Consider the following 24,098-nt stretch of genomic DNA (forward strand, 5'->3'; position numbering starts at 1 on the left):
GATCAGAGTTACAGAATAGAGTCTTAACAGAGCTGTTGTTTTCTTTGTTCCCTTCCATTCCTCAGAGTGTTAATACCCAGTCACTGATTGGAATTGGGACATTAGATTCACAGAATGTTGCTGATCCTTTTCCCCATCTCCCTGTGTTTTTCCTGGGTCTCTCCCGGTAAGTATAGAATTCACTCTTCCATTCTCACTCTCACCCTTTCTCTCTCTCGCACACACACACACACTCTCTTGCTGTAAATTCCTGAGGAGTTTACTGAAAGTGGGAGTGTCAATACCTGTAGAGGATATGTGCCACAATATTACACTGATAGTGTCTCACTTACTGTGTGTGTTAACCCTTTTTTCTCTGCCTCTATTTCTGTGGCTGGGATGTGGCCCAGGTGCAATGGATGCGGTGAGCCATTCAAAAGTCCATTCACTTTGGTGGGATTGGAAGATCCTGCCAGTGGGAGGGACCAGGAGATTCTGACCATTGATTCCATCTGCCTCTCTTTTCTCTCTCTCTTTGGGTTTGTTTTTGTGCCTGTCTTTCTAGTCTCTGTCTCATTTCTCTGTTTCTCTTTCTATCCCTCTGTCTCTTTTTTCTCTCTCTAATCTATTCCAGTCTCTCTCTCACTCACTGCCTGTCTCTCTCTCCCTCTCTTCATGTCTCTTTCTTATTGTATTTGCCTTTGGTTCTGTCTCTCTCTGTTTCTGTTTTTTTTCCCTGTCTGTGTATGCCCCATGTCCCTTTTTGTTATGTTTTGCCTTCTCTCTCTGCCATTGACTCTGTCTCTCTGCACTTTTACTAGAATTGGAGTCAAACAACTATTTCTTTCAATCTTTGTTGTCCACAAGATTTAAAATGAGCTATTGGTTTCAGAGTCCCAGTTATACTTGATCTGAAAGAATTAAATGGAATGGATGGGCAGTTTGCAGAAACATTTTCTTTCCCATAAGGGAATTTTCTAGTGCCTACTTAGCTCTTGCCACTTTGAAGATTGACTGGCCCTAACCTTTCAATCTCCAGATGTTTGGAGATTGGACATAAGCTGGGCATGTGTCTGGATCCTGTGTATTTCCAGATGCACAGACATGCAATGTGTTAGCCTGGAAAGTTTAAGTTTAACCTTCTGAACGGCTAATTCTTTCTTCCCAGAGCCCCCTGCGAAGTCTCCAACGCTGAGCTCAGTATCAGAGTTTTGGGACTTACCCAGGAAATGTTGCATAGTTCAATACCTACTCTAACTCAGTGGTCAGTCTGTGGAACTCAACTAAGCCACACAACCAACATCTCCAATCACTCCCTGATCACCCAACTTCAACCGACCACCGGCAGCTCCCCCACCACCCTGCCCCCCCCCCCCCCCCCCTCCTCCATCCCAAACCCCAGACAATCACCCAACTGGTTAGCACTGCTGCCTCACAGCGCCAGGGACCCGGGTTCGATTCCCAGCTTGGGTCACTGTCTGTGTGGAGTTTGCACATTCTTCCTGTGTCTGCATGGGTTTCCTCCCGTGCTCCCACAGTCCAAAGATGTGCAGGTTAGGTGGATTGGCCATGCCAAATTGCCCCTTCATGTCAGGAGACTAGCTAGGGTAAATGCATGGGGTTATGGGGATAGGGCCTAGGTGGGATTGTAGTCAGTGAAGATCGATGGGCTGAATGGCCTCTTTCTGCACTGTAGGATTCTACAATATTTCTGTCGTTGATATAATTTTGGGGATTACTGAAGATTGTTAATCTGTGAATGGGCTTCAGTTGGGTGTCAGTGTTTGTAAATGTCTATTAACTTGCCTATCAAATTGTTTGTTTTACAGATAGTAATGCCTTTACTGTAATGTATTTGGCCACCTCTGGCACTACTGATTTACCTGAGTACGTTGGTGTAGGAATGATCAATGGGGTTCCAGTTGCCTATTATGACAGTGGTACCCAACAAATAGTCTCCCGACAGCAGTGGATGACGGATTCTTTTGATGCGGAGTACTGGGAATATCTCACAAATCGAGGGAATAAACATTGTGCCATTGCAAAGGAGAACCTGAAGATGATAATGAAAAATACAAACCAGACATCTGGTAAGAACAGTGATACACAGTCTCTCCTTTGCCCTTTTACCTCCTGTCTTCTCACCATCTAAGGCCTCAAAGAATCATTCCAGGTGATAATGTGATTTACATATTTTTACATTTATTATACTGTATTCACTGCTCACAATGTGGTCTCATAGAATCATAGAAATCCTACAGTGCAGAAAGAGGCCATTGCGCCCATCGAGTCTGCACCGACCACAATCCCACTCAGGCCCTACCCCCATATCCCTACATATTTTACCCGCTAATCCCTCTGAACTACGCATCTCAGGACACTAAGGGGCAATTTTTAGCATGGCCAATCGACCTAACCTGCACATCTTTGGACTGTGGGAGGAAACCAGAGCACCCGGAGGAAACCCACGCAGACACGAGGAGAATGTGCAAACTCCACACAGACAGTGACCCAAGCCAGGAATCGAGTCCAGGTCCCTGGAGCTGTGAAGCAGCAGTGCTAACCACTGTGCTACCATGCCGCCCATTGGAGATCCCAAGCACAGACTGGGTGGTCATTTTTCAGAACACCTCCGTTCTGTCAATAAGTATAACCCTGAGCCTCCTGTTACTTGTCATTTAATTCTCCACCTTGCTCCAACTTCGACCTTTCTTTCCTTGGCCTGCTGCAGTGTTCCAATGAAGCTCAACTGAAGCTCAAGGAAAAATACCTCATCTTTTCATTATGTGCTTTACAACCTTCCAAATACATGTTGAGTCCAAATTCAGTCTTTTGCCCCTCAACCTTTCCCTCCATTTCATTTATTAACTTATCTCTCAAGATTTTCTTGCATTTACCTCTTTTGACAACATAATTCTTCCCATTCAAGCCTCGTTAATGATAATAGTAGGAAAAATTCGGGAATTACTACTAAAGGAGGGAACAGAAGAACTTCGAGAAATGGGAAATACAACAATGAATAGTTAGCATGAATTTCCAATGGGACAACCTTGCGTGGCTAACATTGTTGATCGTTTCAGGGAGATTGTGGAGACAGAGAGTGGACAATGGTAATGCAGTAGAGATAATTTATCTGGATTTTCAAAAGACCTTTGACATAGTGCCTCATAATAGATTAATGAATAAAAGTCAGAGAATGTGGAGTCGGGAATAAGTGGCAGAATGTATTGTTAACTGTCTTCAAGAAAGAAAGAAGAGAGCAGGAACAAATGTTGGTTAGTGGCAGAATGTATGGGGAGTTGGTGGCTCATTGTTGGACTATCCAGAAACCCAAGGTAATAAACTAGGGGCCGGCATTCGAATCCCACCATGGTAAATGATTAAATTTGAATTCAATAAATCTGGAATTAAAAGTCTCCTGAGGAGCATACAAAGCATTATGTACCATCTGGTTCACGAATGTCCTTTGGGGAAGGAAATCTGCATGAATGAATTTTTACCAAGTGGTGTTCCACAATGATCAGGCTGCTATTCATAGTTTGCATTAAAGATTGGAAATTAGGATTAAAGCACAATTTTGAAAATTGCAGATGGCACCAAATTATAGGGAGGTGAGATGGGGTATTCAATACATGCTGGAGGGCATCAATAAATAGGCAAATAATTGGCAAATGGAGTTCAGCACAGATAATGTGAGGTAGTGCATTTTGGTAGAATTAGGGAAGTAACATTTTACTTGGAAGGTGTCTAAATTGGGTGTAAAAAGAAAGGGATCACAGAGTACAAATATGTTTATCATTAAGAGTTGTGCCACAGGATACTATAAAAAAGAAATCAAAGTTCTAGGCTATATTTCTACAGAGATCAAATTGAAAAGGAGGGAAGTCATGCTATACTTGTATCAAACCTTGATTCGACCACACTTATTGTGTGTAATTCTGGTTGCCATATTATAAAAAGGATATAGAGGCACTAGGGCATTGGAGACAGTGCAGAAAAGATTTGCAAAGATAAAGCCAGAAATCAGTGGGTTATACATATACCAGTAAAGGATTGACAGGCTGTACCACTCTTCTCTTGCAAAAAAGAAGGCTCATGGGATGACCGAACAGAGATCTTTCATCGAATCCTTATAATGCAGAAGGAGGCCATTTGGTCCATCGAGTCTGCATCGACTCTCAGATAGAGTATCCTACCCAGGCCTTCTCCCCCTCCCTATCCTCGTAACCCTTTTCCCTGTACTGTTTCACATCTTTAAAAATGAAAGCTTTTGATAGAGTGGATACTGCGAAATTGGAGGCGATATTACCATCATGTTGCGCCTGTTTCCGGGCACGAAAGCTTGGTAAAAACGGACGAGAGGCGAGTAGGGCAATCCGTGGCCGCCTCAGCACCAGTTCCCCCTTTACCAAGGCCCAAAAATAGCCTTTCAGGAATCCACCAAAAATGGGCATGATGGCCATTCAAACCTATTTGCATGCATTCCAATCCACTTAACGGGCTGCACACCCAACTTTATTGGCACGTCCCCCTTTACTACTGCGTTCGCCAATCCGGAATTGGCCTGAAACAGACATGCTCCATAAAAGTCCAATTTGGACGCTCCATCCATGAGGGTTAGTGAGGAGGTAAGTGCCTAGCATCTGACGGCTCCATGCGTCCTTTCGTGGCTCCATTATGTTTTTTGGGTCGGTGGCAACTCTGCGAGTGTGTGGGGTTCGGGGGAGGGTGGGGTGGCTGTTGCTCAGCAGGGTGTCCAATGTCTGATTTGCAGCATGGACCCGGGTACCTGGGTCTCAGCACTGACCTCGGGACTTGTGGATGCTGCTGGGTCCTAATGCAGTCAGCACTCTTCCAGCTGAAAGATTGCACAAAGTCCTTGCGAATTGCACAGCAAGGCACTTTAGGGTTGCCGCAAGTTGAGCTATCTTCTCTCCTTCTAGCTGATTTCATTTACGCTATAGTTAATAGTTTGGGTGAATAATGGTCCCCCAGTATCTTAGTTACTTCTTAATACATTTTGCTACCTGGTTTCTCAAGCTGGACCAGACTTTGGAGTAAATTGAACGTTTTACCGCCAATGGTACTAAGAAAAGCAGGGACTACAATATCCTCTGGAATCTTATTTGCCAATATATAACACTGAAATCTTTCTACATAAGATCTCCAATTCTTAGATTTTTCCTTGAATGAGCTATTGGCATCAAAATTTCCTGCCATTCTTACTGGGTTACCGGGATCTAGGCAGTAATGTTTTCCAGGAGCTTGTCTTGATAATAAACAGCCCAGTTTTACTTTTCAACAGCTAGCTCTAGATTTTAATGCAATTCCAGGAATATCTGTTTTTCACTCTACCTCCATGCTTTACTTAAACTATGCACTTTGCAAGCTCTGCGTCCTGACCTCCTCGGATTGCCCGTATTTTGCTTTTTGGTGGGGACCTTTCTTTATGCTCCACTACCTTACTGGTCCAATGTCAGATGCAATCACTTACCTGCTGCTAATTCTACTCCAATTATCAGAAACATCGAAAGGGGATCGACCCTTCAATGAGTAAGTGCAATTCTAATTTTTCATTTCTTCTTTTTGTTAGAAGAAAATTTTTAATCTGCTCCTCATCACCAGTTTTGTTTTTATCTTGTTGTATATCTTGCACTCGTGAGGATAAAAGAAAGTGGAGTGTGTGGGTTGGTTGCAGTCAACAAGGCAGGTATATTGAGGTTCACTGTATGGAGGCATGGTCTAGACTGACTCAAAGTCCGCAAAGCAGCCGTTAACATCACGAATTACACACATGGCTAGATTCTTAAAGTGACAGCACAACAACACAACATCTACCCAAATAAATAAGTTACATTCCCTTCTCCTCTTGATCATCAAGACTGGGACATACAAGACAGGTTCTGAAAAGCAACCTCTTTTCACAGAATGGAGTTATTCACTGAAAATAAATTCTTTAATTTAAAATTTAGAAGAGTATGAGGTGATCTGATTGAAACATGTAAGTTTCCCTTCGGGGTCTTCACAGGGTGGATGTGGAGAGAATACTTCCTCTTGTCAAAGAATCTAGAACCAGAGGGTCACTGTTTAAACATAATGGTCACCCATTTAAAATGGAAATGAGGTGAATTTTTTCTCTCATAGTGTTGTGAGTCTTTGGAACAGAGATGAATAGATTCTTGTTAAGCAAGGATGTGATAAGGTTATCAAGGGGAGGTGGGATGCAGATGTGAGGTGGCAATCAGATCAGCCTTGATATTAAATGCTAGGTAGGCTCGAGGGACTGAATGGCCCATTCCAGCTCCTTGTTCATAAGCTTATAAACTTCCTTCAACACCACACATTTGCTCAGTTTTACATTAATGGATGTCATTGTGAATTAACCAATAAAAAAAGAAGAATCTATTACTACGAAATGGATCCTACTGAGAGACCTATTGCTGAAACACTGAGCCCACAGAGAGATCTTTTACAATGATACTGAGCCTGCAGGGGGATCTAATACTGTAAGACTGAATCCACACTGAGATATGGGGCGGAATTCTCCCAAAATATTTGTAAGGGCACAATCTTAGTGGCTTGTCCCAGCCAGTGAGATTGCATGAGAGGCCAAAAATCTGGTTTGCACCTGGATTTTGACCTCCGAGAATCATACAAGCACTGTTTTAACTGCAAAGCTGATTTAAATATGAATGACATGTTTTTCATGGGCTCACTTGAACTTACCCTCTCGCGATCAGCGCAGACCAGATTTGATGGCCTCACCGATGGGATCAGAAGCCATTGAAGCCCCCACATGGTCCGGGGCTTGGTCAGACAGTGCCCATGGAGCAGTGTCAGCTTAGCAATGCCCACTGGCCACCCTAGTACTGCCCACCGGGCACCGTAACTGCACCATGGCTGTGACGAGGGATGGGGCCTAAGTGGGGCACATGCTGGGGAAGCCGCAGAGGGGAGTCTTAATGGGGACCCATCAGGAGGGTCCCAATGCCAGCGACCCATGTTGCCATGTGGGGGGGGGGGGGGTTACAATGTCACCGATAATGGAGGGGGAAAGTTTGTTGGGGGGGGGGGGATGAGGCGTGGTTTGGGGATTACAAAGAGGTCTCCCAGTTCAGTGGGAGATCAGGGCGCCTGCGCAATGACGGCCCAATCAGTCTAGAGCCGGCAAGCTTAAGCTCCTCACGGCCACTGGTGAGAATCGCACTCCTGTCTAGAAAAGTGACAGTGACACAAGCTTGCATTTTCAAGCTCAGCCAAAGAACAGGTCTGATACTCACCTGTTTTCTCGCTCTTTTGGCACTTCGAATATTTTTCGTAAGATCGTGGCTTAAGTGTCATAATAATGCAGTGATCCACGTCGGTCTCTCAGGCGTGCTCCACATTACAATCCTCCCACACTCAGGCACTTTTTTGGAGAACTGTAAGTTTCACACCGATACTGGGTACTGGGATGGCTCGGGCCATTGAAGCCCGGACAGTTTTTTTTATTCATTCATGGGACATGGGCATCGCTGGCTAGGCCAGCATTTATAGCCCATCCCTTGAGAAGCAGGTGGTGAGCCGTTTTCTTAAATCGCTGCAGTCTATGTGCTGTGGGTTGACCCACGCGGCCAGGCGGTGCCCATCGGTGCCCTTCGCCGGAGGTGCCCTTGGTGGGTTGCACCTGGCACACGGCACAGTGGTTAGAATTGCTGCCTCCCAGTCTCAAGTAAACGGGTTCGATTCCCAGCTTGGGTCACTGTCTGTGCGGAGACTGCATGTTCTCCCTATGTCTGCGTGGGTTTCCTCTGGGTGCTCTGGTTTCCTCCCACAGTCCAAAAAGCATGCTGGTTAGGTGAATTGGCCATGCTAAATTCTCCCTCAGTGTATCCATTCAGGCTCTGAGTGTGGCGACTAGGGGATTTTCATAGTAACTTCATTGCAGTGTTAATGTTAGCCTACTTGTGACACTAATAAACAAAATAAATAAATAAACGGCTGTCCGGTGGCCACTACTGGGCACCGCCAGCGTTGCCAGGTGGGCTCCACCTGGTGGGCACTGCCCAATGGGCACCACCTGATCATGCCCCTGACTATCTGGGGGTTTCAGTGGCCTCCGAGCTCCCTGGTGTGACCGTCGCACCAGGTCTCTGCTAGTGGAGACCAGTAGTGATTGCTGCCATTATCACGCTGCACCCGAAGGCCAGTGAATTCCATGCACTGGATGCACGGCAATGCGTGTTTAAATGCTACTTTAAAAATGTTAATCAGATTCGCACCTTTTCTGGGTGCAATCCAGTTCACACCATCAGGAAGGGGTCAGAGGACTCACAAACTGTTTGGTGCCAAGTGTGAAACGGATTTTTAGTCCCGCATGCTGGTCTCCAGTACCGCTGCGACCTACCAACAGCGTAGCGAGGTCAGAGAATCTATAGTGTTCAAGACCCAACCATCTTCAGCTGCTTCATTAATGACCTTCCTTCCATAATAAGGTCAGAAATGGGAACATTCACTGATGACTGCACAATGTTCAGCATCATTCGTGACTTCTCAGACACAGAAGCAGTTCATGTCCAAATGCAGCAAGATCTGGACAATATACAAGGTTGGGTTGACAAATGGCAAGAAACACCAATGGGCATCACGATGGCACAGTGGTTAGCACTGCTGCCTCACCATGCCAGGGACCCAGGTTCAATTCCAGCCTTGGGTGACTGTCTGTGTGGAGTTTGCACATTCTCCCTGTGTCTGTGTGGGTTTCTTCTGGGTGCTCCGGTTCCTCCCACAGTCTAAAGATGTGCAGGTTAGGTGAATTGGCCATGCTAAATTGCCCCTTAGTGTCCAAAGATATGTAGGTTAGGGGATTGGTGGGGTAAATATGTGGGGTTATCGGGATAGGGTGAGGGGGGTCTTGGATAAAATACTGTGTTGGAGAGTCGATGCAGACTCAATGGGCCAAATGGCCTCCTCCTGTACTGTGTAAGGATTCTATGACAAGTGTCAGACAATGCCCAACTTCAGCAAGAGAGGATCTAACCATTGACATTTTATGTTAATAATGCTGAATCCCCCACTATCCACATCCTGGGAGTTACTATTGACCAGAACTGGACTAGCACTATAAATACTGTCAATACTTCGGCAGCAAATAACTTACCCCCTTATTCCCCAAAGCCTGTCCACCATCTGCAGGAATGCAATGGAATACTCTCCACTTGCCTGGATGAGTGCAACTTCAACACCATCCAGGAAAACGTTGCCCAATTGATTGCTACCTCTTCACAAACATTCAATTTCTTCACCACCAATGAACAGTGACAGCAGTGTGCACAATCTACAAGATGCACTGTAAGGACTCACCAAAGTTCCTGAGCCAACACATTCCAACCCACGACCACTACCATATAGAAGATCAAGAGCAGCAAACACCACCACCTGGAGGTTCCCCTCCAAATTTATCACCATCCTGGTATATTGCCATTTCTTAACTGTAGCTGGGTCAAAATCCTGGAATTCTCTCCCTAATGGGTGTACCGCAAGAACTGCAATGGTTCAAGAAGGCAGCTCACTGCCACCTTCTGATGAGCAATAAATGCTGGCCGAGCCAGTGACGCCCACATCCCATAAATAAATGAATAATATACTGAGCTGATAGAGAGATTTATTTCTCTAAGACTGAACCCAGAGTGAGATCTATTACTGTAATACAGGACCCACACAGAGATTTATCTTAAGGGGCAATTTAGCATGGCCAATCCTCTGTGCTTCCGTGCCGCCCTATTAATAGCTGATCTTTGATTCTCTGCTGATCTTTGACAGGAATTCATGTTTTCCAATGGATTCGGTCTGTTGAGGTCACTGAAGACGGCTCCATTAAGAGATCGATGCGGTTTGGATTTGATGGAAAGGACTATATTAGTTTAGAGCCAGACAGAATGAGATGGGTCACATCCAATCACATGGCAGTGAAGACCATGGAGAAATGGAATTCGGACGAATCCTGGAACAAGTATTGGAAATGGCAGTTGGAAGTAGAATTGATTGAACGTTTAAAACTACGTTTACACTTTGGAAAGGAATGTCTTAAAAGGAAAGGTATTCATTTCACTTTTGAGCCCATGTTCTGCTCTAACTTCACTGATCTATCAAACTGTTCTCCCATTCCATTCAGTGGGTTTATTGTTTGTGTTTTCACTCTTTCCCATTACAGTTCAGCCTGAAGTCTTCATCTCCAGAAGTGAACCCAATAGTCAGTATAAGCCGCTCACTCTCTCCTGCCTGGTTACTGGCTTTTATCCTGTAGACATCGAGGTGACCTGGCTAAGGAATGGAGAGGTAATGTCTGAGACACTATCCTCGGGGGTTCGACCGAACCACGATGGGACCCATCAGATCCAGAAAGAGATTGAAATAAATGCTGGGGATGAGGATCAATACTCCTGTCAAATTGAACACAGCAGCCTGGCAGAGCCCAAGCTCCACCAGTGGGGTAAGGAACTATATGTGTGCATATTGTGTGTATGTGTGAAAAAGATAAACAGCAAGTGGTGGCTGAATGAAATATAGATGGTGACAGGCAAGAGAAACTGGGACTGTGTCATGGAAATTGATTCAAAAAGAATGAACAAGAGAGAGCCATGGACATTTAAAATGAAACACATCATTGAGCATGCCATATACATTTTCAATTTTTGGCATTTTCCCATGTTTAATTTCAGGAATGTTTGAGCTGATTTTTATTGCTATGTCACTGTTCAAGTAAATTCAACAGACAGGCCTGGCTTGTCTTTGAAATTCACCTGAAACTGACAACATAAGCAGAGGCTCTGAAATCTACTTTGGAGAACAAACTGCTCAGTTTTCAAACTAATAAAAGTGTCAATCAAGCAATACCATTCAGAGTGTCAAAGTCAAAAAACTTGCATTTACTTCACAACTTTTAATCTTATGTAACTTAACACAAGAGGGACGGCATGGTGGCACAGTGGTTAGCATTGCTGCCTCACAGCACCAACAACCCAGGAACAATTCCGGCCTTGGGTGACTTTCTGTGTGTTTACACATTCTCTCAATGTCTGCGTGGATTTCCTCTGGGTGCTTCTGTTTCCTCGCACAATCCAAAGATGTGCAGGTTAGATTGATTGGCCATGGTAAATGCGTGGAGTTACAATGATAGAACAAAGAAAAGTACAGCACAGGAACAGGCCCTTCAGCCTTCCAAGCCTGTGCTGATCATGATGCCCTGGAAAAAAAAACCCTTGCTCGGTCTGTATCCCTCTATTTCGTCCCTATTCATGTGCCCATCCAGATGCATTTTAAAAGTTGCTAATATGCCTGTTTCCACTACATCCTCTGGCAGTGCATTCCAGGCACTCACCACTCTCTGCATGAAAAACTTCCCCTGCACATCTCCTTTAAACTTTCCCCCTCTCACCTTAAACCTGTGATCCCTTATAATTGACACTTCCAACCTTGGAAAGAGCATCTGACTATCCATTCTGTCTAGAGGTGGCTAAATATAGCACTTAGGGCAAACAGGATCAAGATTGTGGGGAGATTATGGGGAGAAAGCAGGATTAGGCTACTGAGTTGGACGATCAGCCATGATCATGATGAATGGCGGAGCAGGCTTGAAGGGCTGAATGGCCTCCACCTGCTCCTACCTTCTATGTTTCACCACCTCATATTTGTCCAGATTAAACTCCATCTGCCATTTCTGTGCCCAGGTCTCCAATCTATCTATATCCTGTTGTATCCCCTGACAATCCTCGGCACTGTCAGCACTCCGCCAATTTCCGTGCCATCTGCAAACTTACTAATCAGACCACCCACATTTTCCTCCAGATAATTTATATATATATATATAATATATATATATATATACATATATATATATATACTACAAGCAACAGACGTCCCAGCACTGATCCCTGTGGAACACCACGAGCTACAGATCTCCATTTTGGAAAACACTCTTCCACTGCTATAACCAAGACAGTTCTGTATCCATCTAGCCAGCCCATCCCGAATCCCACATAATTTATTTTTTGTACCAGTTTGCCATGTGGGACCTTGTCAAACACCTTACCAAAATCTATATAAACTATATCCACGCCCTTCCCTCATCAATTTACTTTGCCACCTCTTCACAAAACTCAATCAAATTGATGAGACATGGCCTTTCCCGTACAAAACCATGCTGCCTGTCACCAACTGGTCCATTTTCCTCCAAATGTGCATATAACCTGTCCCTCAATATCTTGTCCAAAAGCTTCCCCGCCACTGATGTCAGGCTCACCGCCCTATAATTTGCTGGATTATCCCTGCTTCTTTTCTTAAACAAGGGAACAACCGTGACTATTCTCCAGTCCTTTGGCTCGCCTGTGGTCAAAGAGGATGTGAAGATAACTGTTAAGGCCCCAGACATTTCTCCCCTTGTGCCCGCAGTAACCTGGGGACTTGACTACCTTAATGCATTTTAGGATAGTCAGCAATTTCCACTTTGACATATTGATGTTCTCAAGAAGGTTCACGCACCTATCCTTGACCTCAACATCCGCCATGTCCTTCTCCTTGGTGAATACCAATACAAAGTAATCATTAAGGATTTCACCCATGAAAGTTAATCTTGTGTAACTTAACACGAGAGGGATGGCAGGGTGGCACAGTGGTTAGCATTGCTGCCTCACAACACTAACAACCCGGGAACAATTCTGGCCTTGTGTTACACATTCTCTCAATGTCTGAGTGGGTTTCCTCCGGGTACTTCTGTTTCCTCGCACAATCCAAAGATGTGCAGGTTAGGTTGATTGGCCATGGTAAATGCGTGGAGTTACAGTGATAGAACAAAGAACAAAGAAAAGCACAGCTCAGGCGAGCCAGACGACTGGAGAATAGTCAATGTTGTTCCCTTGTTCCACACATAACTTCCCTCCATTGTCCTTGAGTGAAATTACTCTTTCTCTTGCTACCCTCTTGCTCCTAATATATGCATAAAAAATCTTGGGATTCTCCTTGACCCTGTTTGCTAAAGACATTTCATGGCTCCTTTTAGCCCTCCTAAATCCACGTTTAAGTTGCTTCCTACTTTCACTGTACTCCTCAAGGGCTTCGTCAGTTTTTAGATGCCTAGACCTATAGCATGCTTCCTTTTGATTAAGCTTACAATTTCCTTTGTCATCCATGGTTCCCAAATCCTGCCATTTCTATCCTTCATTTTTGTGGGGACATACCTGTCCTGCACTTCAGCCAACTGGCCTTTAAAAGCCTCCCACATGTCAGACGTGGATTTGCCCTCAAATAGCCGCTCCCAATCCACATTCCCTAATTCCTGTCTAATTTGGATGTAACTGGCCCTCACCCAATTAAGCATCCTCACCCGAGGGCCATTCTTGTCCTTATCCATGACTACCCAAAATCTTATGGAATTATGGTCACTAAGCCCAAAATGCTCCCCCACTGAAATATCGATCACCTGGCCTGGCTCATTCCCCAAAACCAAGTCTAGTATGGCCCCTTCCCTGGTTGGATTGTCAACATACTGTATCAAAAAGCCCCCCTGAAGACATCTAACAAATTGCTCTCCATCCGAGCCCCTGGCTGCAAGGGATTCCTAGTCAACATGAGGGAAGTTAAAGTCACCCATCACAACTACTCTGCTTTTTTCACACCTTTTCAGTATCTGACTACAAACTGCTCCTCTGTCTCCTATGGGCTGTTGGGCGGCCTATGGTACACTCCCATCATTGTGATTCACCCTTCCTATTCCTGGGCTCTACTCATAATGCCTCACTGCAAGATCCTTCCAATGTCTCCTCCCTCAACACAGCTGTGATGCAGTAATGCTCAGAATCAGTAATGCAACTCCCCCACCCCTTCTGTCCCATCCCGGAATGTTAAGCTGCCAGTGCTGTCTCTCCTTTAACCATGTTTCCATAATTGCAATTACATCATAATTCCAAGACATCTGTTTTCCAAATGGTCTCATTCCGAATGCTTGATTAAGCTCCAAGAATTGCTAATGTGCTTAGCTCAGCAGGGGTCTGTTGACTCAGCTTACAGTACAAATTTTGTTTGACTGACATCTTTATTCACTTTTAGTAAATTTTCATCATAATTCCATGAAATAATCCAGACTCTCAGTTCATCTGTTTTACCTACATTGAATTCTTCTTGCATTGTAGCAAACGCACTCCAGACCTACAGTCCTGCTGAGCCCTGCGGCTTCCCTCTGCCTGCTCTTACTCTGCGCTATGTTCATCTCGGTCTCACTTTTTCCCCCATTCTCTACACTGGGCAGGGTAGTTGTGATGGGTGACTTTAACTTCCCCATAGGGTGGGGAGATGTGGGCCTGGGTAGGATGCTCTTTCGGGGAGTCGGTGCAGACTTGATGCATTGAATGGTTCCTTCTGCACTGCAGGAATTCTATGGTTCTAAAGGCATTTAAAGACCGCATCATAGAAAAATTTACTAAAAGTGAATAAAGATGTCAGTCAAACAAAACTTGTACTGTAAGCTGAGTCAACAGACCCCTGCTGAGCTAAGCGCATTAGCAATTCTTGGAGCTTAATCAAGCATTCGGAATGAGACCATCTGGAAAACAAATGTCTTGTCATCCCTTCTCTTTCTGCAGGTCACAACCTGAAACGTTAACTCTGTTTCCTTCCACAAATGCTGCTAGAGTTGCTGAGCATTTACAGCATTTTCTATTTCGATTTCCAGCACCTTCAGTATTTTGTTTTGGGACTGGGAAGAACTTCATGTTCAAAATAATATCTTAAGTCCACTTGAGAGGACCGAGAGGCCTCATTTTAATATCTAGTTAAAAGATGGCACTTCTGACAGCGCAGTCATCTCTCAACACTACTCTCTAAGTATTTCTCTCAGTGCTTGCCCTCCAACAATACACTGCCTTCTCAGTACTGCCTGTCCAACAGTCTAGTAATATAACTGTATGTCCATTCCAACAAGGGTTACAGCTTTGGCACTGCCCTTTTGAAACTGGAGCAGTCCCTCAGTACTGACCCTCTGACAGTGCAACACTACCTCAGTGCTGACCCTCTGACAGTGCAGCAGTCCCTCAGTACTGACCTTTTGAAACTGCAGCACTCCCTCAGTACTGACCCTCTGACAGTGCAGCACTCCCTCAGTACTGACCCTCTGACAGTGCAGCACTCCCTCAGTACTGACCCTCTGACAGTGCAGCACTCCCTCAGTACTGACCCTCTGACAGCGCAGCACTCCCTCAGTACTGACCCTCTGACAGTGCAGCACTCCTTCAGTACTGACCCTCTGACAGTGCGGCACTCCCTCAGCACTGACCCTCTGACAGCGCAGCACTCCTCAGTACTGACCCTCTGACAGTGCAGCACTCACTCAGTACTGACCCTCTGACAGTGCAGCACTCACTCAGTACTGACCCTCTGACAGTGCAGCACTACCTCAGTACTGACCCTCTGACAGTGCAGCCCTCCCTCAGTACTGACCCCCTGACAGTGCAGCACTCACTCAGTACTGACCCTCTGACAGTGCAGCACTCCCTCAGCACTGACCCTCTGACAGTGCAGCACTCACTCAGTACTGACCCTCTGACAGTGCAGCACTCCCTCAGTACTGACTCCATGACATGTAATGCTCCCTCAGTTATAATTGACTGGCAGTACAGCACTCCCTCACTACTGACCCCCTGACAGTGTAGTGCTCCCTTAGTACTGACCCCTTGACTGTGTAGTGCTTCCTCAATTATAATCGTCCGGCAGTGCAACACTACCTCAGTACTGACCCCCTGACAGTGTATTGCTCCCTCAGTACTGACCCCCTGACAGTGCAGTGCTCCCTCAGTACTGACCCTCTGACAGTGCAGCACTCCCTCAGTACTGACCCTCTGACAGTGCAGTGCTCCCTCAGCACTGACCCTCTGACAGTGCAGTGCTCCCTCAGCACTGACCCTCTGACAGTGCAGCACTCCCTCAGTACTGACACTCTGACAGTGCAGTGCTCCCTCAGCACTGACCCTCTGACAGTGCAGTGCTCCCTCAGTACTGACCCCCTGACAGTGCAGTGCTCCCTCAGTACTGACCCACTGACAGTGCAGTGCTCCCTCAGTACTGACCCTCTGACAGTGCAGCACTCCCTCAGCACTGACCCTCTGACAGTGCAGTGCTCCCTCAGTACTGACCCCCTGACAGTGCAGTGCTCCCTCAGCACTGACCCTCTGACAGTGCAGTGCTCCCTCAGTACAGTAATGGAGTGACAGCCTAGGTTTTGTGCTCAAGTCTCAATTGTGCCTCAGATGTGCTCAACGTTACCTGTCCATGATGTCTCTCAGCTCCTGCACTAACCCTATGTTGCCAGGCTGCTAATCCAAGGGTGGAGTTAACTTGCTGCTTGTGTGTAAAGTTTGCCATTATTTCGATGGAAAATAGGCATTTGCTATCAGCTGACATGCGAGAAACATCAATTTCACTGATGCCTGGGAACAACAACAAAGACACAAACAGATTAAATTAGAACTGGGAATGGATCTGGGAACACAGAGTAAATCCTGACATTATTCCAATTTGTTTCAGAAATCCCAGGAAACAGTTCGGGACACTTGCATCCTGGATTTATAACAGTATTAGTGTTCACTGCACTGGCTGTTATATTTGGGATAGTCAGAATAATTATCTGGAAAAGACATCGAAGAGGTAAGAATCCTAGAGAGGGGAATGTAGAACTGAGGGGACAGAGTGAGTGTGGGGGATCTCCAGTACTGGGAGTACAGGAGCTGAGAGTGAGAGAGAGGGGAATTATATAGAATAAAATTTACTGTAAAGAACTGGCCCAACATCTTTATGTCAGTATTTTTACTGCACACATACCTCCTCCTACCATATCTTATCCAAATCTTTCAGCATGTTATGTTATTCCTTTATTGGCCACATACTGAGTGTACGTCTTCTTCTTTGGTTTCAGTCTTTCCTTATCTCTTTAATCATCCACACTTGTCATTAATTGCTAATTTGTTCTTTTTTTATTGAATTAGAAATGAAAAAATGATTTCAAGGAAATGATGACCATCAATGAGACCAGGTTACAAGCAGGACAAGACTAAGTGATATATATTTCAGGGTATAAATTACAAGTAGTTGAGGATCCAGCACTGATCCCTGTGGCACTTCACTTTCTACAACTTGCCAATCTGAAAAAATAATCTACTCTCTGCTTCCTGTTGGGTAACCAACCTTTTATCTAATATGTTACCTCTTATGCCATGTGATCTTATTTTGTGTAGTAACCTTTGATGTGGCATCAAATGCCTTTTGGAAATCTAAAAATACCACATCTACCCTTTATACACCTGGAATGTTGCTTTCTCAAGAAACTCTAATAGATAGGTTAAACACGATTTTCCTTTCATAAAATCTTGTTCGCTCTGCCTGATCACATAGTGATATTCTAAGTATCCTGCTCATACTGTAACCTCCTTAATAATGGATTCCAGCACTTTCCCTATGACAGATGTTAGGCTAATTAGCCTCTCTTTTCCTGTTTGCTTCCTCCCTCTTTTCTTGAATAAAGATAACACATCAGCTATTTTCCAATTTGCTGGGACTGTTCCAGAAAATAATTATTTTTGGAAGATTATTATTAATGAATCTACTATCTGTACCACCACTTTCTTTAAGATACAAAGTTAGGTAGCAAAGAAAGTTATGAGGAGGATGTAAAGAGTCTGCAAAGTGATAGAGATAGGTTAAGTCATTGGTCAAGAATTTGGCAGAGTATTTTGAGGGAAAAGTCAGGTTGTCCAATTTGGCAGGAATAATAGGAAAGTAGAATAACATTTAAATGGAGAAAGACTGCAGAATGCTGTGGTACGGAGGGATCTGGGGGTCCTTGTGCACAAAAATCACAAAAGTCAGCAATTCCAATCTTTCTACAACTGTACAGAACATTGATGAGATCATACCTAGAGTACTGATTAGTTTTCATCTTGGTTAAAGAGGAATATGTTTGCATTGGAAGCAGTTCAGAGAGGATTCAGTAGGCTCATTCCTCAGATGATGGGGTCTTGTTTTATGAGGACAGGTTGAGCAGGTTGGGTCTACACTTACTGGAGTTTCAAAGAATGAGAGGTAATCTTATGAAAACTTTTAAGGTTCTGAGGGAGTTTGACAGGGTAGATGCTAAGAGGATGTTTCTTATTATGGGAAAATCTAGAAATAGGGAGCAGAGTTTAAAAATAAGGGCCTCCCATTTAAGATGGAGATGAGGAAGAAAGTCTCCTCTCAAAGGGTCATTCATCTTTGGGGTTCTGTTCTGTTCGGAACAGGTTACAAGCAGGACAAGACTAGGTATTTCAGGGTATAAATTGCAAGTAGTTGAGGATCCAGCACTGATCCCTGTGGCACTTCACTTTCTACAACTTGCCAATCTAAAAAAAAATCTACCCCAAAGATTAACGACCCTTTGAGAGAAGGCATTCTTCCTCACCTCCATCTTAAATGGGAGGCCCTTATTTTTAAACTATGTTCCCTATTTCTAGGTTTTCCCATAATAGGGAACATCCTCTGAGCATCTACCCTGTCAAACTCCCTCAGAACCTTAAATTCTGTTCTGTTCAGAGTAGTGATGTTGAGTATATTCAAGGCTGAGTGAAACTGATTTTTCATCTACAAGAGAGTCAAGGGTTAACGGTGGGAGCCAGGCAGAAAAATGAAGTTAAGGCCACAACAGATCAATGATCTTATTGAATAGTAGAGCAGGTTCAAGAGACTCAAAGACCTATTCCTGCTCTTATTCCTTGGGATCTTACTTGCACAGGAGTGGTACAGTGAAGCTTCACTACATTGGCCCCAGGGATGAGTGGGCCATCCTACAATGAGAGACTGGGCCTGTGATTCTCCCATCCTGCTACACTAATTTTTTAGCGCAGCACAGCCAACTTCTACCACAGTCTGCTCCATACTGGAAATTGGGGAGGTGGGGCTAGCATTTAAATGATATTTTCAATATCATTTAAATGGTATTAGTGGGCCCAGGACTCAAATTCTCCAGGCCCGCTAGCCTCTCCCACCCCGCTAAAGTGTTTCACTCCAGTGGGGATTACAGTAGGTTCCCACTTTCGGGGAGCAAGTAGCCTGACCCCTCTGAAGTGAAGGGGGAACAATCGGGGCCCACCAGGGGTCGGGCAGTGGGGTTGGTGTCCCTGGGCGTGGTCATCCCGGCAGTGCCAGCCTGTGCCTCCTGGCACTGCCCAGGGGGCACCTTGGCACAGCCTGGGGGCACCTTGCCACTGCCCATGGGGATGGGGCAGTGTCAAGGAGGTGGGGCTGATGGGGCAGGGCCTAAGAGGCAATCGGTGGGGGTGGGCGGATCCCGCTGCCACTCTGCCATTGGGATCGGTCAACTAAGGAGGAAGGCCAGTGCTCGGGGTGGGCTGGGGGAGGGGTGGGGTCAGCCCGGGAGGGGCGTCTGCCTGCTGATGGGGAGGGGATCGGCATTGCTGGGGGGTGTAACTGTTGGGGGATGGGGGTGCTGGAGATCGGGGCAGTCCTGGAAGGGGAGGGAGTCGGGGCTGGCCCGAAAATGGTCAGGGGGTCATGTGGAGGGTCAGAGGTGCAACACTGTGGGGGTCGCGGGGCTGGTCAACAACCAAGCTGGCTACCAATCAGAAGGCTGACAGTGTGCAGAGGCCTGCTCATTTCAGCCTCCCGGGTGGGAATAGGCCCCACCCACTGATTTATAATGATATTCACACTGGTGGCCTCTGCATTGCACAGAGTGTGGAGATTCTAGTCTGAACTCCCACTGAAAAAATAACGTGACTTACTCCAGTTTTCACGCAAATTGAACACTTAGAATTGTTTGGGGAGAATTCTGGCCTGGGTCTATATTCTCTGGAGTTTTGAAGAATGAGGGGCAATCTCATTGAAACATGCAGGGGCTTGACAGGGTAGACACAGAGGTTGTTTCCCCTGGCTGGAAAATCTAGAATATAGACCGGGTCGGAGGGACATATTCTCAGAATAAGGGGATGTTCATTTAGGACTGAGATGAGGAGAGAATCTTTGGAATCATCTTCCCCAGAGAGTTATAGATGTTCCACCATTGAATACATTGAAGGGTGGAATAGATAGAATTATAGCCCATAGGAAATCAAAGGGAGAGCAGCGGAAAAGTGGTGTTGAAACCCAAGATCAGCCATGATCATATTAATTATGGAGTAGGCTCGACAGACCACATTGTCAACTCCCTATTCCTATTTCTTAAACTCTTTTTACAGTTTACAGTTTACCATGGTCTTTTTTCCCAGGGTGTATCACAAGCAGGGTAAAAAATATAGTTCAGTCGAAGATTCTCCAGAATTATCACATCTCAGTGGGTAACATGCAGTTAAAAAGTGTTTGCAATTAGTGCTCTTTGCTCTTGTCCATAGTAACAGATAAAACAGGAAATCCACAGCAACCATTTCATAGGAATTCTGGAAAAGGACATTTAATCGGTGAGATTCCAAGTTTTATAAAAATTTTAAATTGTTGTCTTATTGATGTCCACATTTTCACTTTTTCCAAACATCGTGCAATTGACTGTGTTTAATATTTTCATTAGATTCAGCACAGCCATTTCTGGAGACCAACCTCGCTCACCATCTCCCAGAAACTATGGTTCATAATGTGGATCTGGAGCTAAGTGACTCCCATCCTCAGCTTAAACTGCAACCTTTTCAGACAGGATCACAACCCGGAGCACACAATCCAGTGGAAGGTAACACAACCACAACTGAACAGGAATAGAATTCAGTCCAAACAGACACTTCAAATTCTGCAATGTTCCTGATGTAAATACAGTAAAATGTGATGTAGGTCACAACATGGCAGAGCGCTTAACAAACTGTGAGAAAGGAGAGACAACTCAGAGCTTACTGAGACACTGTGATCCACATTGTAAAATGGAAAGAACCCATTGTTAGAGAAAACTAATCTGAGCCCAGGTGTCGGGAGGAACTGGCAGTAATTGCAAAGCAGATAGGAATTGAAATAGATGAGGATGTCAAGCTGTTTTCACAAGATCTGAAAATATTTACAATTCTATTAAAAGAGAAGCCATTCCCCAATTAAAAGAGAATTGGAACATTTGTCATTTGCCACAAATTGTGTAATTTGTTTGCCATTATTCAATATAAGCCCACTGACTTACACAGCTACTTCAACCACAACTCCTCACACCCTGCTTCCTGTAAGGACTCCATCCCATTCTCCCAGTTTCTTTGTCTCTGCCATATAATGATGCTACACATCTGCCCTCACCTCTTCCCCTCCCTTTAGTGTTCCCTTCTACTCCACCAGCTTCTGTGTTCAAAAGATCATCCTCTGCCATTTCCAACATGGATTCACCCCCAAACATATTATACCTTCACTTCCCCTATCAGCATTCCATGGGGCCTATTCCCTCTGTGACACTCAGGTGCATTCCTCAATCACCCCAATACCTCTTCCTTCAGCATATTCCCATGCAATTGCAGGCAGTATAACACCTGCCCCTTTAACTGCTCCCCACCATCCCCTACCATCCAAGGCCCCAAAGACTCCTTCCAGATGATCCACTTGCACTTTTTCAATTTTGTCTGTGGTCTCCTCTACTATGGAAAGACTAAAAGAAAATTGGGTGACCTCTTTATAGAACACGTTCACTCAGTCTGCATGCATGACCCCGACCTTCCTGTTGCTTGCCATTTCAAGTCACCATATTGTTCTCATGGCCACATTTCCATCCCTGACCTGCTACAAAGTTCTCGGGAAACTAACAGAAATTGGAGGAACAGTATTTTCAGTTAGGCATTTTACAGCCTTCCAGACTTTATATTAAGTTCAATAACCTTGAACTCTGTTCTCCATTTTGATTTTTTTTCACCCCTTACTGTGCTTCAGAGTACAGTCTGTAACTTGTTTTCATGTTTTTCTTTCAGGAAGTGCTAACCATTGTTATGCTGTTGTCATGTTCTGCTATCTGACCTTTATGCTGCAGTTAACATCTGATTTAATCTTTAACACTGTCATTACCATTACTTTGTCTTGTATCCATGACATCTTTGTCATTTCATCTCCCTGGAGCTCCAACCTATCCCAGGCTCTCTATTTTGCTCCACGACAATAATGTCTCCTTCAATGTCAACAAAATGAAGGAGATAGTCATCGACTTCAGGAAGGGTAGTGGAAGGCATGCCCCTGTCTACATCAATGGGGACGAAGTAGAAATGGTTCAGAGCTTCAAGTTTTTAGGTGTCCAGATCACCAACAACCTGTCCTGGTCCCTCCATGTGGACGCTATAGTTAAGAAAACCCACCAATGCCTCTACTTTCTCAGGAGACTAAGGAAGTTTGGCATATCCGCTACACCTCTAACCAACCTCTGTAGGGGCACCATAGAAAGCATTCTTTCCAGTTGTATCACAGCTTGGTATGGTTCCTGCTCTGTCCAAAACCACAAGAAACTACAAAGGGTCGTGAATGAAGCCCAGTCGATTATTCAAACCAACCTCCCATCCATTGACACTGTCTACACTTCCTGCTGCGTCGGAAAAGCAGCCAGCATAATCAAGGACCCCACGCACCCCAGACATACTCACTTGCACCTCCTTCTATCGGGAAAAAGATACGAAAGTCTGAGGACACGTACCAAACAACTCAAAAAAAGCTTCTTCCCTGCTGCCATCAGACTTTTGAATGGACCTACCTCGTATTAAGTTGATCTTTCTCTGCACCCCAGCTATGACTGTAACACTACATTCTGCACTGCCTCCTTTCCTTCTCTATGAACGGTATGCTTTGTATAGCACACAAAAAACAATACTTTTCACTCTATACGAATACATGTGACAATAATAAATCAAATCTAATCAAATCAAATCTGTTTCATCCCCTCTCCGCAACAGCATAAAACCATCACATTCCTACCTCCCTGCAGCTCTGACGAAGAGTTATATGGTCTCAAAATGCTTACCCTGTTTCTCTCCACAGATGCTGCCAGACCTGTTGAGTTTTTCCAGCATTTCCTGTTGTGATTACAGATTTCTGGCATTCACAATATCTTGCTTTTATGTCGTCTCAATGTTCGAAAGGGTAAGAGAAAAATCATTGGCAAAAAACTAGGACCAGTAACTGCATAGTAATGAGGCACAACATCAAAAGTGAGAAATGCTACATTTGAAGGAGGGAATTTGGTGATTATTACTAATATATACAAAGCAATATGTCATTTAAAAATAAATTATTTTCTGGGCATTCCTGCTGGCAAGATTTTCCGGTCCCACCAAAGGTGTCCCCCCCGAACCGCTCCCCCCCCCCCCCACCCACCCCTCTCCCCACCCACCTGCAGCGGGTTCTCTGGAGGCGAGGTGGACGAACCATACAAAACACCATAGACTTCGATGGGACCAGAAGATCCCTCCAGAAAACACGCCACGAAACTACCAGAAAATTCAGGCCTGGGTTTATGAAAAAGTTGTACGATCCTCTAGAGTCACAATTTTTACAAAATTTATTTACTGGAGGTGGGCATCGCTGGCTGGGCAGCATTTATTACCATCCCTAACTGTCCTTCACTTCAGACATTCAATAGTCAATCTCATTAGTGAACCTGATGGGTTTTTACAATAATCAACAAGGTTTATCATTAGACTTTTAACTTTTGCTGTTCGTGTGTGAGATCCTTGTGGATTGTATATCTTGGACTGTCTGACAGCTTTATGTGAGTAAGAGTTTGGAGTGATGAAAAGGTGGATTTATTCTGGGGGAGCAGAATTTTTTAGGGTCTATATGAGCGAACCTCCCTGGTGACTTCCATCAGTGTTCCATCAGACTTCTTCCATCTTGCATCAGACTTACCTGATGAAGGAGCAGCGCTCCAAAAGCTAGTGGCTTGTGCTACCAAATAAACCTGTTGGACTTTAACCTGGTGTTGTGAGACTTCTTTCTGTGACTTACATCAGACCAGTGGTGGGGTTCTGGCTCATATCCCTCGGAAAGAGCACCTGCACCTGTCCTGGAATGTTTGGAAGGATGGTTGGATCTTCTGGCTACTATTTCCAATAGATTCTCTGCACACTTATTCACAGAGTGAATGAATGTTCAGGTGCTGGTTAAAGATGGCA

At 44.9% G+C, this 24,098-nt stretch overlaps 1 protein-coding gene across 1 annotated transcript; it reads left to right on the top strand.

Annotated features, from left to right (window-relative positions):
* Nucleotides 1-22,941, top strand: LOC144496999 (class I histocompatibility antigen, F10 alpha chain-like). Its single transcript, XM_078217674.1, has 8 exons — nucleotides 1-166; nucleotides 1,809-2,069; nucleotides 9,781-10,056; nucleotides 10,172-10,450; nucleotides 16,531-16,650; nucleotides 20,385-20,450; nucleotides 20,558-21,736; nucleotides 21,803-22,941. The coding sequence occupies exons 1-7, from the start codon at nucleotides 115-117 to the stop codon at nucleotides 20,740-20,742; spliced, it is 1,239 nt and encodes a 412-aa protein (XP_078073800.1). The 5' UTR covers nucleotides 1-114; the 3' UTR covers nucleotides 20,743-21,736; nucleotides 21,803-22,941.
* The last annotated feature ends 1,157 nt before the right edge of the window (nucleotides 22,942-24,098 follow it).

The sequence above is a fragment of the Mustelus asterias genome, chromosome 8 (genome assembly GCF_964213995.1).
Source record: "Mustelus asterias chromosome 8, sMusAst1.hap1.1, whole genome shotgun sequence".
Taxonomy (NCBI): Eukaryota; Metazoa; Chordata; class Chondrichthyes; order Carcharhiniformes; family Triakidae; genus Mustelus; species Mustelus asterias.

Bases quoted from the DNA above. Each gene is read 5' to 3' on its own strand.
- LOC144496999 (XM_078217674.1), top strand. From the start codon at position 115: ATGTTGCTGATCCTTTTCCCCATCTCCCTGTGTTTTTCCTGGGTCTCT. The intron at 2,070-9,780 runs GTAAGAACAGTG...GATCTTTGACAG, and splicing joins AAATACAAACCAGACATCTG to GAATTCATGTTTTCCAATGG. The intron at 16,651-20,384 runs GTAAGAATCCTA...TCTTGTCCATAG, and splicing joins CTGGAAAAGACATCGAAGAG to TAACAGATAAAACAGGAAAT.